The sequence below is a fragment of the Myxocyprinus asiaticus genome, chromosome 29 (genome assembly GCF_019703515.2).
Source record: "Myxocyprinus asiaticus isolate MX2 ecotype Aquarium Trade chromosome 29, UBuf_Myxa_2, whole genome shotgun sequence".
Classification (NCBI taxonomy): Eukaryota; Metazoa; Chordata; class Actinopteri; order Cypriniformes; family Catostomidae; genus Myxocyprinus; species Myxocyprinus asiaticus.
Genome location: NC_059372.1, coordinates 11,024,310 through 11,044,287, shown reverse-complemented (window position 1 = coordinate 11,044,287; position 19,978 = coordinate 11,024,310). Strand labels below are relative to the sequence as shown.

General features: G+C 41.1%; 1 protein-coding gene across 5 annotated transcripts in view; it reads right to left on the bottom strand.

Annotated features, from left to right (window-relative positions):
• The window catches only part of LOC127420498 (arf-GAP with coiled-coil, ANK repeat and PH domain-containing protein 3-like), a 113,266-nt gene that overhangs the window by 14,300 nt on the left and 78,988 nt on the right, over positions 1 to 19,978 (bottom strand). For all 5 annotated transcript variants that reach the window (XR_007893820.1, XM_051662839.1, XM_051662840.1 and 2 more), the window contains 7 exons: positions 7,568 to 7,680; positions 7,402 to 7,453; positions 6,622 to 6,722; positions 6,406 to 6,517; positions 3,668 to 3,873; positions 325 to 394; positions 102 to 196 (listed from right to left, as the gene is read on the bottom strand). Coding sequence is in view for 4 of the 5 variants with exons in the window: in XM_051662839.1 (XP_051518799.1) it covers positions 102 to 196; positions 325 to 394; positions 3,668 to 3,873; positions 6,406 to 6,517; positions 6,622 to 6,722; positions 7,402 to 7,453; positions 7,568 to 7,680 (749 nt within the window). In the remaining variant the exon portion in view is untranslated. The remainder of the gene's footprint in view (positions 1 to 101; positions 197 to 324; positions 395 to 3,667; positions 3,874 to 6,405; positions 6,518 to 6,621; positions 6,723 to 7,401; positions 7,454 to 7,567; positions 7,681 to 19,978) is intronic.

The window sequence follows — 19,978 nt, the reverse complement described above, 5'->3', positions numbered from 1 at the left end:
CATTACACCTAAATTTCGTGTGAACTAGCCCTTTAAATATAGTTGTTACTTCCAAAACTTTGCATTGTGTATGTGGCCTACATGTATTCCTTATTACTCACCTGGTACTGTTGGGTCCTGGTTTCTTCAGGCCCTGTTCTTCACAGCCACCTTCATAGATGTGGTTGATGATACTGTTGCCTAGTTCACACATCAACTGCATTAAGACAGAAGAGGTAGCAATTATTTGCCTGTTTGTATACGCTGTGATGTGTTTGCTCATGTCACAGGGAAAGATAATGCAAGAAAGATTAGGAGAAAAACTATGTGGATATTTGAGAAAACCTTGAGTAACTCTGGTTCCCATGAATCCAGGGTGAGAGAACGAACTTTTGAACAGTGGACCCCCAAACTCCTGTGAAAAGAGGGGAAAAACTATTGGCAAGTGGGACAAAATGTTTGTTTTTTGTTTTTTTGAGGTTTAGAAAATAAAAAATAAATGCATCAATAAATAAATAAACAAGCGTTTACATTTCCTGAAGTTTGCTAATACAAAACTCTCCACCAAGATACTAAGGTGTTGCTTTACAGTAGTGTTCTAAGTGTTATTTTTAGAGTATTGCTATGCGGTTGCTAAAATGGGAGATTATTAGGGTGTTGCTAGGTGGTTGCTAGGGTGGTCTGGAAGGTTGCTAAATGGTTGCCCAATCAAAAGACACCCCAGGGGCTTGAAACCCTTACTACTTGTGATACACAAACAATCCAAGCAACATTTTCCAACTCAAACTGAGGGAGAGCAGTTCTGGGATGGTTGACATCACAGAACAACATGCTAACTTGAGAAACACAGCGGCTGCCCACATTATCATGTAAATGTGCATTCTGCCCACTTGATCAGCATGTTTCCAGGCAACCAAGTTCAAATTACAGAAGATTGTGATGGTGTGCTACACTGTCTGGAGTTAAAGCCTCATTTGATCTGAGTGTGGGAGGCATGGTGTCAGGGACAGCATGAATATTCAATAGATTTGAGAGAGTCGGGACAAGGCTGGTTCCATAAGCAATGATTATGTCAGTATGTCAATAATCTGATATATATTAGGTCACAAAGTTAACTTCTCTGAACTCCTCATGAATGCCATGAAGGGGACATATAATGGAAAACAGGGGTTTTCTTGTCCTTTTGCAATAACAGAGTTAAAGGTGCTGTAAGTGATTTCACCCATTCTACTTCCATGAGACTGGGCCGTTGGATTAGCCACGCCCCCTCTTTCCAAACCCCAAACTCCAAAGATACCAAAATGAGCTTTATTTAGAGCATAAACGGTTATTAAAAAAACAACAGCAGCAAAATAGCGCCCTCAGCTGACAACTGTTATAAGCAACATGGCATAAAAATGCACTATGCCTCAATAATTCACTGCAACTACAATACTATGGGAATGCGCGAAATGATTGACAGGCAGAAATCATCATTATCCGTGGAACGCGGACACATTTTTGTTTGCTATTTACAGACTCTAGAGCTGTCACAGAGACTGGTGAGATTTCTCATGACACTTATTTCTTTCATATCTTTCAGGAAGTAGGAATATTTTTTGCATACCTTTCCATGAAAAAAAAACGCTTAAAGCACCTTTAAATCTACTATGTAGACATTAATTGAGACATCATCATTGTATGAAACCCTTTCACAGATTTCTGCACTAAAGAGATAGTTCACCCAAAACCTTTGGTCCATTCAATGCAAGTGAATGGGTGCCAACATTGTGAAGCTCCAAATAACATAGGTCTGCATAAAAGTAACCCATAAGACTCCAGTGGTTAAATCTATATCTTCAGAAGTGATCTGATAGGGGTAGATGAGAAACAGATCAATATTTAAGTCCATTTTCACTATAATTCCCCTCCCTGTTCAATCAGTTTCCACTTCAACTTTCACTTTCTTCTTCTTGTGTTTTTGGTGCATTCTTCATGCATTCCCTACTGGGCAGGGAGAAGAATTTCTAGCAAACATTTACTTAAATACTGATCTGTTTCTCACCCAAAATTATCATATCACTTCTGAATACATTGATTTAACCACTGGGGTCTTATGTATTACTTTTAGGCACCCTTTATGTGCTTTTTGGAGTGTCAACATTTTGGCACCCATTCACTTGCATTGTGAGGACCTACAGAGCTGAGACATTTTTACAAAAATCTTTGTTTGTGTTCTCCAGAAGAAAGAAAGTCATACACATCTGGGATGGCATGAGGGTGAGTAAATAATGAGAGAATTTTCCTTTTTGGGTGAACTATCCCTTTAACTGATAAACTTTTAAACAAAAAGAATTAGTAATAGTTTGAAAAATATGTTTAAAATGATGTACACGCACAAGATGAAAACTCTAGTTATATCAGTCTTACAGAAAGAGCTGCTTTATTCTGCATATAGTGCTGGGCGCACATTTATGAGCACCAGCATTTTGAGACCACATGGCCCAGACTATTACTTGCTTTACCTCAATAATTCCTTGTAACTGAACGCTTTCACTCGTGGAATTAATTAATCATGTCTGACTGCATATACCAGATTTAACCATTAACATCAGTGACTGAGAACTTCTGTTTTCGCATGATGCTGCATCTACACCGCTTGGTGTTGGCAAACATAAACAAAATGTTACCGAGAGCACCTTTAAGAAAGTAAAAATGGTTAATTTTGATCTTATGTTGACTTTTATTGTTTGGATGGTGACCATTCAGATATCCGAATGTTTTGCATATGAATGATTGACATTTTGGCATCAGACTTCTTGTGAATAATTTTGCAGCCAAAAATGGTTTTCAGATATTTACCACTTTTATGTGTAGTCATATCACACTTGATGTAAACAGGTATTCTTCAAAGAAAAATGTTTCACCAAGGAATCCCATATTGCAGGGGTCGGCAACCTATGGCATGCGTGCCAGCATTGGCACATGGAGGGGTAATTGCTGGCATGCCAGCAACGGTAAGAGAGGAGTAGACTATTTTATTTATATAAATTCCGCACCTGCATTCCAATCTACATCTTGATGTAATCCTTCCTCATGATGCGTGTTTTCATGAGCTGAATGGGAGGCTAAACAAAAAGTTAAAATGTGATGAGACTGCAGTATACCCAACAGATATATTTGTTGATCGGCTTGTGATGCGTGAATGGCTTGCACGCGCAGCGCGAGTCTTGTCACACTTTAATAGTGTTTAGGCACCCATTCAGCTGATGAAAACGCTGCGTGATCATGAGGAAGGATTACATCAAGATGTAGATTGGAATGCAGGTGCGAAAAGCGTCATATAAATAAAATAGCCTGCTCCTCTCTCGCTGTTGCTTGCATGCTAGTGATTACATGATTACAATGACATAATATAAGAAATATTTAAGATTCAACCCAATTTCGTGATCAGTAATCAATTAAGCAAATTTGTGACATTAACTGTGTTAACTCATTTTGTACAAAAGGACAGGTTTTCTTTCATTAAAGCACTTTCACAAGATGCTCTGTGAAAATTCACATGCAGGATGATGATTATATCATAATCATCAGGTTTAGCAAAACATCACAGCCATTGACCAGGAAAATAAAATGGCACTCCATGTCAAAAAGGTTGCCGACCCCTGCCATAAAGGATAATGGTCATCATGATCACAACATGCCTAACCTGTGAATGCCGGAGCACTCTATGCAGAGCAGCACGCCCAGGTTGATGCTCGCCCAGCGGGGGTCGGCCTGCCCACAGTCACAGCACTGCTGGTTTCCAGGCAGACACAGGATACGCTGCAGAATGCTCTCTCCCCTCCCACTGCGCTCTCTGGGCTCATTCGCTGAATCTATACTGCTGATAGACGGGGAGGCGGTCCGGTCCAACTGTGCACACGGAAAGACAAAAATGACTTGGGGGAATGTTGCTAATATTGGATCGATCGATCTATCGATCTATCTATCTAATATTAGGGATGTCGATTTAACATGTTAATTCAGTGTGATTAGTTACAGTGTACATGTCCCCGGAGTGTAATAAGGAATATTTCTGCAATCTGAGCAATTCAAGCTTGAAGTACCCCTTGTTTTCAACAGGGGGCAGTAAGCAAAACTCCAGCTGTACAGACAACGTGCAGCTGTACATAGAACAAGCCGCACTCAGGCTTGCTTGACACTAGCGACAGTACAAGGTGAGAACGTGTTGTTGTGTTCAAACATAGCTGGATGGAGAACAATTCTGAATGCAGGGATCTCAAGGCATGTTTTTCTAAGTTTCAAACTACGTTTAACTTGACACAGCAACCTAAAAACACTGTGTTTATGACACCATGCAACATAAGTAAGACACTACAAAAGCATCCAAATGATGCATGTGTACATTGTCGCATCCTTAGAAAAGTCCTTATAATAAATCTGTCTTGGGCAGATTGACAAATTCAGTTGCAAAATGGATTACTGTGGACTGTAGGCCAATGACAGGCTTATGTTTAATAATATGGAAATAAACAATATATTGACTTCTAAAGCAACATTTTGTATTTCTTATCAATGCTTTGCTCATTATATATTGAAATATTGTTATTCGAGGGCCTTTCTCAACAAATGTTTATGCATGCGATTAATTCAATTAAATAATCGGTATATCATGTAATTAATTTTATTTGATTGGCAGCCTTTATCTATATTATATATTTGTATATACAGTTGAAGTCAGAAGTTTACATACACTTAGGTTGAAGTCATTAAAAATAATTTTTTAACCACTCCACAGATTTCATATTAGCATCTATAGTTTTAGCAAGTTGTTTAGGACATCTACTTTGTGCATGACACAAGTAATTTTTCGAACAATTGTTTACAGACAGATTGTTTCACTTTTAATAGACTATATCAGAATTCCAGTGGGTCAGAAGTTTACATACACTAAGTTACCTGTGTCTTTAAGCAGCTTGGAAAATTCCCGAAAATTATGTCAAGCCTTTAGGCAATTAGCCAATTAGCTTCTGATAGGCTAATTGGCATCAATTGGAGGTGTACCTGTGAATGTATTTTAAGGCCTACCTTCAAACTCAGTGCCTCTTTGCTTGACATCATGGGAAAATCAAAAGAAATCAGCCGAGACCTCAGAAAAAAATTGTGGACTTCCACAAGTCTGGTTCATCCTTGGGAGCAATTTCCAAATGCCTGAAGGTACTACGTTCATCTGTACAAACAATAGTATGCAAGTATAAACACCATGCCATCATATTGCTCAGGAGGGAGACACATTCTGTCTCCTAGAGATTAACGTAGTTTGGTGCAAAAAGTGCAAATCAATCCCAGAAAAACAGCAAAGGACCTTGTGAAGATGCTGAAAGGCTGCTCAGCAAGGAAGAAGCCACTGCTCCAAATCACCATAAAAAAGTCAGACTACAGTTTGTACATGGGGACAAAGAACTTACTTTTTGGAGAAATGTCCTCTGGTCTGATGACACAAAAATGTAACTGTTTGGCCATAATGACCATCGTTATATTTGGAGGAAAAAGGGTAAGGCTTGCCAGCTGAAGAACACCATCCCTACCGTGAATCATGGGGGTGGCAGCATCATGTTGTGGGGGTGCTTTGCTGCAAGAGGGACTGGTGCAATTCACAAAATAGATGGCATCTTGAGGAAGGAAAATGATGTGGATATATTGAAGCAACATCTCAAGACATCAGCCAGGAAGTTAAAGCTCGGTCACAAATAGGTCTTCCAAATGGACAATGACCCCAAGCATACCTCCAAAGTTGTGGCAAAATGGCTCAAGGACGACAAAGTCAAGATATTGGAGAGGCCATCACAAATCCCTGACCTCAATCCGATAGAAAATTTGTGGGCAGAACTGAAAAAACGTGTGCGAGCAAGGAGGCCTACAAACCTGCCTCAGTTACACCAGTTCTGTCTGGAGGAATGGGCCAAAATTCCAGCAACTTATTGCTAGAAGCTTGTGAAGGCTACCCAAAACATTTGACCCAAGTTAAACTATTTAAAGGCAATGCTACCAAATATTAACGAAGTGTATGTAAACTTCTGACCCACTGGGAATGTGATGAAAGAAATAAAAGCTGAAAGAAATAATTCTCTCTACTATAATTCTGACATTTCACTTTCTTAAAATAAAGTAGTGATCCTAACTGACCTAAGACAGGGAATGTTTTCTACAATTAAATGTCAGGAGTTTAAATGTATTTGGCTAAGGTGTACCTAAACTTCTGACTTCAACTGTATATACTGAATATCATTAAAAGGTAAAAATTATTGTGATTTTGTTTCTTTTTTGCTATATCACCCATCCCTTTTTGAGTATAAAGTGATTTTGCTACTATTTTCTTAATTGCCCAAACTATTGCTCACTCTTCATGTTTATGTTTATTTAGCATGTAGAGTGTGTAGAAACCTCAATATAATAATTGTCAGGACTCTCTCTGTATGCTGACGCGATGCTTGCTTGGACTGCCTGGATCCAGGCCTGCCGAAGTTTCTCTGACTCTGCCTGTAGCATACAGCTCCTACAACACATACACACACAGAACATGATGAAAAGCTTTCTAAAGGAAACAGTATAAGACTACCTTTAATGGACTTTAGTGGACAGGAAATGTTATGGACTCACTTGGTGGGGGACAACACTTCAAAACAGAACCTCCTCTCGATGTCCTCGCAAGGTTTAACAGAACACAGTCTCAAGTCCTCCACAACTACTGTGAGGGAATCCTGTGAAAGAATCAACAGACCAAAAAAACACATCAATAATACTGAGACTTTATTGACTACTGCTATAAGTAAACCCATTTCACTTTACAGAATATAGCAAAAAATGCGTTCCACAGTGCTGTAGTCACAGTAATTACTAAACACTTCAACCCAAACTGATGGAAGTTCTGGAGACAAGTGAAGAAGAGCCACTATTGTGTGCTTGTATTGATTTGTTACTGATTGTGTTTGTTACCTTGTAAAAGCTCACTTTTTAAGAAATGCTGCTTAGCTAAACTAGAATCAAAGTCCATTTTAAGGCAAGTCAGTTTATTTGGCAACACTCTCATGCTGCTATTTTCAGTCTTACAAATTTATTTTTTTAAATAAATCAGGAACAATGGTATCATAAATTTAGCTTCTTTAGCTCAAAAACACACCTAAAAAATTTTATTTTTTATTTTTTATCATGCTGGTCTAGCTAATGCACATGCACATTCTCGAATAAACTGACAGGTGATGTCTCTATCAGGTGATTGGCTCTTTTAACTGAAAGGTGGGACATCCATTTCTACAACGTCAATATGGAACACTGATTTCTCCCATTCTTTTGCAAATACAGTATGAGTGATCAATATCTTTTTACTGTTTCCAAAACTGCCTAAACTCCTGTGAGCTTTGAATGCTGATCTAAACTTACCTTCAGTTTCTTCTGATAAACCAACTGGCTGTTTTGGATGGAAAACCACCGCCTGAGAAAGACACAATGGTTAAAGGACAGCACACTAACATTGACAGTAAATACGCTCAGGCTATCTAAAGCATATTTAATGCCTGTTGACCTCCAGGTACCCATTTCTGCCTACCTGTTCCATGTTTTGAAGGCATTGCTGGCCCTTTTGAACAGATAACCCTCCATTACCAATCCGTTGGGTGCATCAACATTGAACTCCAACTTTGGGTCATCATACACAAAATCCTGAATGACAAAACAAAATGATAAAGGCTTTAGAACAAAAAGAAACTGATAACAGCTGAACAACAAATTTGGACAAATGGAGGCCTTGTTAATTTATTAAATTAGTTTAAATAAACACAATACAAAAAAGTTCACAGTCTGTGATACTGCAAATGTTAATGGGATAGTTCACATAAACACTTTACTCACCATCATGTTATTTCAAAGCAACTTTCATGAAACAAAATTAGATGTTAGGCAGAATGTTTAGTCTCAGTCACCATTCACTTTCATTGTATATAAAAAAGATGCAATGAAAGTGAATGATGCTAACATTCTGCCTAACATTTCCTTTTGTGTCCACAGATGAAAGTCACAAAAAATTTCAACTTTTGAACTTTTACTTTAAACAGAAGGTTGTAAGTGGAACAGATGCATAAATTCTCTTTCTCGATGCATCTACATCACACACACACACACACACACACACACTAGGAATGACTCATCCAATGCTTTCAGAAATCCCACCAGACTATTTTGCAGATGACGCAGGGCATTGCATAAGAGCATGTCCAACCAATTACCACTGATGTATTTAACAATCTCATGCTTACCACTCTCAATAATGGCCCTCTTCCTGTTTCAGAAGCACACTTAATGCATGAGCTCTCTCTTGACTGTGAGAGCAGAGTATTTACCTATTGAGCAATATGACTCAGCTCCCTCATGGGAGGTCATTATGGCAGCTAACTCCTTCACTTAGGTCATTCATATTGATTATCTCTGAGTGGAGGAATGGTATGGTGTCAGCCACATGGACAACCAAACTAACACTTTATCCATCACATGTGGTTAATGGTATACCATTATAAACTCAAGTGAGACAAAAAGACTGTATTGATGTACTGTGTGTAGGCAAATGTAAAATTTAGAATCTTCAAAACTGTTTTTAAAGACAACATTCAACCGTCCATACATATATATATATATATGGATTTCATAAAATCCTTTATAAAAAAAGTTCTAAGCCATAATCCAAACCAATCAGCTCTGAAGAAAATCACAACATAACAGTCTTTGATTTGAAGCCGAAATATTTAGAAATCGGATAAAAAAGACAAAGGTACAAGACTGTGTACTTGGGGCCTAGGTAGCTCAGCGAGTATTGACGCTGACTACCACCCCTGGAGTCGCGAGTTCGAATTCAGGGTGTGCTGAGTGTCTCCAGCCAGGTCTCCTAAGCAACCAAATTGGCCCGGTTGCTAGGGAGGGTAGAGTCACATGGGGTAACCTCCTCGTGGTCGCGATTAAATGGTTCTCACTCTTGGTGGAGCGAGTGTTAAGTTGTGCATGGATCGTGGAGAATAGCATGAGTCTCCACATGCTGTGAGTCTCCGCGGTGTCATGCATAGCGAGCCACGTGATAGATGCGTGGATTGACTCTCTCAGAAGCAGAGGCAACAGAGACTTGTCCTCTGCCACCCGGATTGAGGTAAGTAACTGTGCCACGAGGACCTAGTACGTAGTGGGAACTGAGCATCCCAAATTGGGGAGAAAAGGGGATAAAAAAAGAATGTGTTTTTAGCGTCTTTAACAAGGGAATGAACTACAGTCGCATAAAGCATTGCAAATTAATTAATCAAATTAAGAACGATTTAAAGTGGTTGATTTTAAGTTTAGAAACAATATATTTTATTTTATTGCAAATTATTCAGATATCTACAAATATACAAGCTGTTTGAGAATATAGGGAGACTGCCTCAATTGCATCATTCAGGGTGCTTTATTGGATTAAGTGGTCGCTGCAGAGCTCTTCTGCCACAGTTTGTTTGTCGCAATTCTCTGATTGGTGGATCTTTTCTCTTAAGCAAATCTCTTCAGTAGTGTAGTTCCTAACCAGGAATTCTGCAATTAAACATGATTGTTTTTTTTTACCCTTATATTGTGTTCCGGTCAAAACTGACCGATAATCTTTTTTTTTCTTTATAAAAACTAGTTTATTTCATCCACTTGGAATAAAATTCTATGAACTTTGTTCACACAGGGCATCTGAACACACAATTGTTTTTTTTAGATAATTTTCATAAAATTTTATTGGTTTTATTTCACTTTGTTACACCTGTGGTGTTCCCGGTCTAAAGTGACCGGTCATTGGAAATGAAAGGATTAGACTACAAAATACAGAAATATGTGTTCAGGAGCATCCCAATCCTTTAGATGAGAATACGTGGATGTGGGTTTGCACACACACAAAGTCCTCACGCACATAAGCGCGCTCACACACACACACACACACACACACATACACAATGTGTGTTGTGCGCCCTTTTGTGCATCGTCTTTCCATGTACATACACTCAGGAATATTTCAAGATCTACTTATCATATTATGTTGTGTTTGGGCTCGTTTGAATCAGGATAGTCTGCTGTATGTTACAACATACCATTGTCTATGTTATATGTATGTTTCGGAAAGTAATAAGGAAAAACGTGACAAAAAGACACTCCTGTTCTAATTTATTATATTTGTGTGTGTCAGTGGGAATTTCATACACATAATACTCACTGCAGTTTGGCCTCTGAGTGAAACACATTTGCTCATTGCATTTTCCTAATTGAGACCTTTCCAAGGATTTATAACACATGGCTATCTCATCTTTTTTATGTTTTTACCAACTCTGAATATAATTGTTGTGATAACAAATTAGCAAATTATGAGGCAAAAAGCATTACTTACGAATCAGTAGGATCAGCTATATACATTGTAAAGTCTAGTTTATAAGCTTTAAAATGACATCCATTTTGTTTAGATAAAACAAGTGGTTATTAGTTTATTACATAATTATTGTTATTTAAAAAAAATTCACAGGGAGTGCCTCCCACTCAGTTCAATGAATCCTTCTATCAATAAATTTTTTTTTTTTTTTTTTAAAAAGCAGTACAATTACATAATTACTAAAAAAGAAGTTGACAAAAATATCTAAAGCAATATCTTGGGATAATATATGCAATATGAGAGATTTATTAACAATCTTAGTGGGCTGGTCATTTTTGACCGGGACCACAAAATGTGTCTCATGACAAGTCTGTATTTAAAGGTTTATAAGTTAGCAACTTTTAGAGCTTAGAACTTTTAGAACTTAGACTGTTGCAAAAATTACAAAGCAAATTCTAAGCAATGCAATTGCTTCGTGTTGTGCTGCACGTCCGGGTCGTGATCCGTTGTCATGTTGTGCTGGGGTTCGGCTGCTTCAGTCTTGGTTGCCTGTTTATCTGTGGCCGAGCCCTCACACAAATGTCCCATCGTGTCTGTCGTTTGGCATGAGCGCATGTTGCCGTTGTCTCTGGCGATATGCACTTATGTCATTCGGGTATTTCTTGATTGTTTCTCAGTCTTGCGTCACACCCCGTCTCCTTGTTTGCCTATTATTAGTTATTTGCCCCACCTGTTAACCTGTTTGATTTTTCTCCCTATTTTAGTTCCTTCGTGTGCGCTGTTCTGTGCCAGTTCTTCTTGTTAACTTACATGTTGATTCCTGTCGGTCTTGTTCTCATGTTTGGATTCATGTTTGCTTTGTTCTGTTTGTTTTGTTTCTTTTTGTTGTATTTAATAAACTCCATTAACTGCATTTTTGAGTCCTGCCCTTTTTACTTTGTGACATTACGAACTGTCCAGAAAGGACTCAGCAGAAATGGGAAGCCTCTTTTTCCTGTCTTCTAAACCCAGGGGGACGATTGCGGACCATCTAGCCCGTCACAAAAGGCTCTGTACTTTCCATCAGGGAGAGAGGGATGTGAGAGAATTCACCAGCGAATTCCTCCTCACTGCTGACGGGCTAGATTACAACGATGCCGCTCTCAAGGTCTTTTTTAACATCTGCCTTGAGAGTCCCCTGGGTGCTTGGGAGATGGGAAGTCTGGCGACCTTGTCGTTCAAGAGGTTTGTGAGCTACCTGTCCCATCGGATTCTATGGATTATCCCATAGATCAACTATGGATAACCCCCCGAGAACAACAACACCATCACTTCCCCCTCGAGCGATGCAGGTGCCAGACCTCCAATGAATCATAAATGGAGGAGGAGAAAGAGGAAGGGCTCAGCTAGACTGTTTGTTTTTGGTGTTTCCGCTGCCGACCGCCAGGAGAGCACATGGCTTTATTTTGTTTCTGTATTGCCGCGTGTCTCTCAGTCTCGCGTCACACCCCACCTCCTTGTTTGCCTATTATTAGTTATTTGCCCCACCTCTCTCCTGTTAACCTCTTTGATTTTTCTCCCTATTTTAGTTCCTCCTGTCCTGTGCCAGTTCGTCTTGTTAACTGTTGCTTCCTTTCAGTCTTGTTCTCATGTTTGGATTTCTGTTTGTTTTGTTTCTTTTTGTTGTATTTAATAAACCCCATTATCTGCATTTTTGAGTCCTGCCCTTCTTCCCACGTAAACCGTGACACCAAGCCCTTGTAGAGGATACTGACACTAAAATGATTAGGGTGTGAATAGAGATAGATTGGGCCATTGTCTTAACAACTAGATCATTTCACAACCCCAACAAATATCCTCGAAAATCATAATAGTAGCTAGCTTCCTATCTGTCCATGTTGTCAAACATCTATTGTTCTGACTTCTCTTCAAGTGATTCCCCTTAAGACGTTAAGATAAACTCCCTTCAACACATTTTAGAAACAGATCTGATCAGAGAATGCAACTCCTGGTGAAAGAGCTCTTTGAAAAGAAGTGGTGTGTTGTGTTCTTGCATTTTAAACAGGATTGCATAAGATCATTTGATGTTTTCTGATTAAAGACTGTGCATGAGACACTGTTTATCAATATAATCATATAAGAACAGAGCATACCTGAAATGATTTGTGATGAAATCAGTAGATAATATTAAATGCCAATGTTAAGTCACGTATAAAATAAATATAAATTAATATGAAAAAAGTCTCAACTTCAGAGTGTAACTCATTGCTACAAGCATAAATGATACATCAAATCATGCAGATTGTTGAGGAGAGGTGTGCTATTACTTTTCTAAGCAATCTGACTGATTTTTTTTTTAGCCAGATCACAACAAGGTGACTGTTTAAATATTCAGATCTATTCAATTGTGTCTCCTTAGTCCTTACAGCCCAAGACTAATGCCTCAACTCAAGTTCTGAATAGTACAGAAAAACCCTGCCTTCTCTCCCCTCTCCTGCTTTGCCATATTCCCACACACTTCATTACACATGAATATACTGCAGTTTGTCTCCCATACATTTCAGTCTATGGACATTACAAATACACATTATATTTTATTACATTTAAATATAAAAGAACATTGTGAGCAGTCTATTTGATCGGCTACAGTACATGCATTTTAGTGACACATAACTGCATAACTATAAGGTAAAGCAAATACTTTCCATAATATCTGCATTAATTTATAATCAATAGGAAAATAACATTAATGACTACAAATTGAGAAAAGATGCATACATTTTGCAATAAAAGAAATGGAATCTATTTTTTATTATTTTACCACCAAATTCCATCATCAGTTTTTATTAGGCTACACAATTTCATAGAGGTTTAATAAAAGAATAACCAACAACATTTATTCACCAACTCACCAAAGTGAAGTCCAGCCTGCCAAATATCTTCATCCTTAAATGTTTTACGTATTTTAAAATCATTAGATCCAAACGGCTCAGCTTAACTAAATGAATGCAAAGCACAATCAACCGTGCAGTCAATGTGCTGTGTGTGAGTCACGCAGCACGGTGGCTCTCATAGTCAACGGTAGTGCTCCAGTCGCGTATTACCAGCTCACTCATGTGCGTTCCCACCTGCCTATTGCCTGTGTACCTCTACACAGCTTAAGCTCATTAACATACAGCTGTTGTCCCACGCGCTAAGAGCCCAGTTGCGATCCTTCACCCAATAAACCGCAGAAATTACAACAAATCATGCTTAGCTCATGGGGGGGGGGGGGGGGTGGTGGTGTTCCACTTTTTCACCCAATTTGGAATGCCCAATTCCCAGTGCGCTCTTAAGTCCTCGTGGTCGTGTAGTGATTCACCTCAATCCGGGTGGCGGAGGATGAATCCCAGCTGCCTCCGCATCTGAGACCATCAACCCACGCATCTTATCACGTGGCTTGTTGAGCGCATTGCCATGGAGACATAGCGCGTGTGGAGGCTTCACGCCATCCACCACGGCATCCATGCTCAACTCACCACACGCCCCACTGAGAACGAACCACATTATAGCGACCACGAGGAGGTTACCCCATGTGACTCTACCCTCCCTAGCAACTGGGCCAATTTGGTTGCTTAGGAGACCTGGCTGGAGTCACTCAGTCACTCAGCACTTAGATAATACTTTTATTTAACAACTGAAACAAACAGGGAACACAAAACTCTCACAAGGGAGAGAAAAAAAAAGAAACATAAACCAGAATATAAACAAATAACTAAGACTGACTGGAAACAGGAACAGGAACAGGACTGGAACTAGGACAGATGACAATACAAACAAAACGATTTGACACTCACAGAGGAAAGAGGGCACAGTAAACAGAGGAACATACATGAGGGACAGGTGCAGACAATCAACATAACGAGGACTAAACTAGGTGTGAGGCCAGAGGGAATGAGGGGGCGGACTTGGGTGAGGAAGACCAGGGAAAAGGAATGGGCCAGATGACAGACCAGAAAGGGTGGGTGGGGGAGACTAGGGGAACGGTCTGAGTCAGTCTGTAGGTGGACTGGTAGGCCATGGTGGAGCCGCAGAAGAGTCCGGAGGCCTAGATAGACCAGGAGACCAGGGCGGAGCTGGAGAAGAATCCGGAGACCAAGGCAAAGTCTGAGCCACTGAGCAGCTGGTGAGGTCAGTAGCAGCCACAGAGTACTGGACAGACTGGTCAGTAGTTGTTAGAGATAGGACTGAGTCAGACAGATCGACAACTGCTGGGGAGAGGACTAGGCCAGGGCAAGTGAGGACCACAAAGGGCTGGTCAGACTGGGCAGGGACCTCACAAGGCTGAGCAGAATGGTCAATAGTCATTGGGGACAGGGCTGGTTCAGACTGGTTGATGACCGCCAGGGACAGGACTGAGTAAGTAGCACCCGCTGGAGACTGAACAGACTGAGCAACAGACTGGTAGCTGTTGTCTGACGGGTGCTGGATACTGGGCTGAGCAACAGACTGGTGGCTGGTGTCTGACAGGTGCTGGTAACTGGGCTGAGCAACAGACTGGTGGCTGGTGTCTGACAGGTGCTGGCTACTGGGTTGAGCAACAGAAAGGTAGCTGGTGTTTGATGAATGCTGACCACTGGACTGAGCAACAGGCTGGTTGATGGCCACTATAGACTGGACAGGATAGTTGATGGTCACAGGGGACTGAACAGGCTCATTGAAGGTCACCGGGGACTGGTCAGGACCATTGATATTTACAGGGGACTGGACAGACTTGTTGACAGCCTTAGGGAACTGGACGGACTCATTGATGGCCACAGGGAATAGGATAGGCTCATTGACAGTCTCAGGGAACTGGACAGACTTAATGACTACAGGGAACTGGACAGGCTCATCGACGGCCACAGGGAACAGGACAGGCTCGTCAACAGCCTCAGGGAACTGGACAGACTTAATGACTACAGGGAACTGGACAGGCTCGTCGATGGCCTCAGAGAGCTGGACAGACTCGATGACCACAGGGAAATGGATAGGTTCGTCGATGGTCTCAGGGAACTGGACAGACTTAATGATTACAGCGAACTGGACAGGCTTGTCGATGGCCTCAGGGAGCTAGACAGACTCGATGACCACAGGGAACTGGATAGGGTCATCAATGACCACAGGGAACAGGTCAGGCTTGTCAATGACTTCAGGAAACTGGACAGACTCAATGACCACAGAGAACTGGACAGGCTGTGTGGCAACCGCATGGTCGGGAGAACTGGCAGCAACTGGGATGCGGCCTCCTTTGCTTAGAACGCTGACAGTGGCAGGGGAACAGCCTCCATGGCCAAGGGAGCTGGCAGCAACTGGGAAACGGCCTCCATGGCTGGGAACACTGGCAGTGAATGGATAATGAACTCCGTGGCCGGGAGCGCTGGCAGCGATTGGGGAACGACCTCCCTGGCCAGGAGCACTGGCAGAGACTGGAGAACGGCCTCCATGGCCAGGACTGCTGGCAGTTACTGGGGAACGTCCTCCGAGGCCGAGAAAGCTGGCAGTGACAGGGGAATGGCCTCCATGGCTGAGAATGCTGGCAGCGACAAGGGAATGGCCTCCATGGCCGGGAATGCTAACAGTGACAGGGGAACGGCCTCCATGGCCGGGAATGCTGGCAGCGACAGGGGAACGGCCTCCGTGGCCGGGAATGCTAACAATGACAGGGGAACGGCCTCCGTGGCCGGGAATGCTAACAATGACAGGGGAACGGCCTCCGTGGCCGGGAATTCTGGCAGCGACAGGTGAAAGGCCTCAGTGGCCGTGAGGGCTGGCAGCGACATGGGATCGGGCACCTTACTCTGCTTCCTCCTCCTCCGAATGGTCGGTAGCATGGCAGCGGGAACAGCAACGGGGGCAGCCTCAACTCAGGTGTGGAGCTCCATCTCTTCCTCCTCCTATGAGTGCTGGGAAGAGGAGCTGCAGCACCCACTGTCGGTGAGGGGTATCGCTGCCCTCGGGCTGGGATGAAGAGAGCCTTCCGAGTCACAGGCTGAGATAAAATTATTCCACTTTAAAGCCAATGTCATGTGTATTTTGTTGATTCATGTCTTTTATTTTGAAAAGTTTAGTTCCTGTTCCCTTGTCATGTGACTTCATGTTTTCCCTCCATGTTCATGTGTCATGTTTTCATTGGTTTATTGTTTAATTATCTTGTTATCAGTTCTGTTTGTTCATTGGTTTATGTTCCCCCATGTCCATGTATTTAAGCCTCATGTTTTCCATTGTGTCTTTGTCAAGTATTGAATGTGAATGTAAGATTGGTTCAAGTCAAGTCTCGCTTATAGTCAAGCCAAGTTATTTTTATGTCAAGTCAAGTTCATGTTTCACGATTATAGTTAGGGTTTTGGTTTCACTTTTGTAAATCAACTGCACTTGGATTCTTCAACTTCACATCATCGTCTTCATCATTGCCAGCAGCCAGCATCGTTACAGAATACTTGACCAACTATGAACCCAGCAGTTCTACTCATACAGCTATGTCAGGGGACTCATCCCCTGGAGGAGTACGTAGAGGACTTTTGCGCTCTGGCCAGCCATGTGAACTTTAATGAGGTCGCCCTCAAAGACATTTTTTGCTTTGGTCTGAATAAGTTCATTTCATTTTTGATACCTGGCGGTCGCAGTTCCCTCAGCCTGGCTCAATATTTCGACCTCGCCCTACGAATCATTTGTTCCACGTTCACTGTGGGGGAGGTGGATGCCGAGCCAGAGTTCCACGACATGGCCGCCGCCGAGCCAGAGTTCCACGACATGGCCGCCGCTTGAGTCTGCACTTGTGTTCTTCATCTTCACGTCATCGTCTTCATCATCATCATTGCCAGCAGCCTTCGTTACAGCCAATTTTATGGTCTCGGTAAGACTCCCTTCTTCACCCCCAACAGGAATACACGACTTGATGGGTTCAATCAGGAAACATAAGCAATAAGGAGGACCCAAGCGCAGGAATGAGTAAAATAAAATAATTTATTTAACAACTGAAACAAACAGGGAACACAAAACTCTCACAAGGGAAAGAAAAACAAAATGAAACATAAACCAGAATATAAACAAATAACTAGAACTGACCAGAAACAGGAACCGGACTGGAACTAGGACAGGTATGAATACTTACAAAACTCACAAAATGATTCAACAAACACAAGAGGAAAGAGGGCACAATGAATAGAGGAACATACATGAGGGACAGGTGCAGTCAATCAACATAACAAGGACTAAACTAGGGGTGAGGCCAGAGGGAATGAGGAGGCAGAGTTGGGAGAGCACATGGCATAAAAAAACATTAGCCTAAGCCATGTGCTCATATAAAACAAACTCACACAGAAGAAAATCTGACAAAGACAGAAAGACAGACAGAGAAGGATCATGACACTTCCTTCCTTCTGCTTTCTTTCCATCCTTTCTTCCTTTTTCCTTCTGCTTTTCTTTCTTTCATCTTATTGGTTTCCTTCCTTTCTTTAAGTTCCCTTCCTTCCTTTCTTCCTTCTGTCTTTCTTTCTTTCTTTTTCTTTCTTTCTTTCCTTCATGCTTTTTCTGCTTCTTTCTGCAGTGTCCATTTGGCTGTGAGCCCTCAGTCCTGACTATTCTTGGCAGAGTAAACTGAAATTCAATCCATAATCAATCCTGCCGCTGTCAACTGAGAAAGGAGAATGTCAGTATAGCCATAAAACTAAGCTTGACATAACCTCAAAAGTCAAAATGCTTTTCACTGTCATGTCATTTAAAGTTTTAACTATAACTATTTAAATGTCTAAAAGGACAAATATTTGACCAAATATAAAAATATATATTAAATATCATAAAATGTAAATACCTGTCAACTGTGGTTGGCGAACCTTCTGTGCGGCATCTCACAAAACATTGCACAACTGCAGGAGACTATAGTCGCTATTTTAGGAACAAGTGATGACGCTTGAGCTAATAAAAGCCATCATCTGTTTGAAACTACAAACTCTTTCAAATGTTCAAGTATTTAACTGGGAGAAAGACAAGGGATAAAATATGAAACCTCAAATTTAGGCTGTATTATTTGTATAAAGTACCACGAAGGCATAAGAAGGCAAAGAACACACCAGTTTTACAACTTGCATCACTGAAAACACAGTCATCTTCAAGAGCATCATGTACACTTCTGAGATACTGCAAAAAAGCCACTCCGTCTGCTTTTTGTGGTTACATAACCACAATCTAACTAAACTGAATATACGCAGAAACTTTTAAATACGTCTTTACATGGTTCACTAAAAGGCAGAAATCTTCTAGAATGCATTTCCATTCTTCTCTGCAAGTTGTATGTTAAGACAGCTGGTTTTCCTGATGTGAACACTGGCATTTCAAGCAAATTTACTGCAACACAAGCTGTGACTGACATGAAAATATTCTTTTCACAGACTGAGATTTTTAAATTATGATGGAAAAAGAATATGCCTCACTGCAGGTGCTACAGTACATTCCAAGAAATGTTATGATTTGATGAAAATGCGTTAACGCAGTTTCTGGTATGGTAGCGCTCATTGTTTTGTGCCTGCTAAATGAATAAATGTAAATCTAATGCAACATCTGGAAAACGCAAGTCTCATATAGTTAAAATGCTAGGATAGGCTAATGGATGTATTAAAATCTAGTTCTCCTAAATGTTGCCATGATTCTGCTAAGTATACTCTTTTTGTAGTTCCTGTGGTTAATGGCTTTAACTGATGTTCAGAGAGAGTTTTAAGCAAGACACTTCATACAGATTTCAATCAAGTGCTTTCTTTCTTTTTTTTTTGGAATTTGGAATGCCCAATTCCCAATGTGCTTTTTAAGTCCTCGTGGTTGTGTAGTGATTCGCCTCAGTCCGGGTGGCGGAGGACGAATCCCAGTTGCCTCCACGTCTGAGACCGTAAACCTGCACATCTTATCACGTGGCTTGTTGAGCGCGTTGCCACGGAGACATAGCGCGTGTGGAGGCTTCACGCCATCCACCGCGGCATCCACGCTCAACTCACCACGCGCCCCACCGAGAGCGAACCACATTATAGCAACCACGAGGAGGTTACCCCATGTGACTCTACCCTCCCTAGCAACCGGGCCAATTTGGGTGCTTAGGAAGCATGGCTGGAGTCACTCAACACACCCTTGGAAATCAAGTGCTTTCTTATAATAACCACTAGAGAGTTTGTGAAAGACAAGAGGATATGATCTAGACAATTAAAAAGAAACAGAATGTGTCTGTGGTTTTAGAAATACAATATTATGAAATAATGGGTAAATTTTTTCTTAAATGGGTTCTGAGGCAGAATATTCAGTGCAATAATCTTTCTTGATGCAGTCAGCCCAATAATGTCAACATAGCTTGTTGGTAACTGCTATGATGGAAGTGAGAGGGTTTCTTGAAATGATCACTGGAGATTCATCACACCCAAAACAATCCCAGAAAGCAGCTTTTAAACAATGCACAAAGAGACAATCAAGAGCTGTTCTTTCCATAAACCACAACAAATAAATCCATGGAGAAAAATCTACTGAATAATTTCTGTGTGCTGGAAAACTGGAAGATAATGGGACAGCCATCAGTGGTTACATAAGTCAGATCCATTTGTAGGGCAAATCAATCAGTCTTACTCA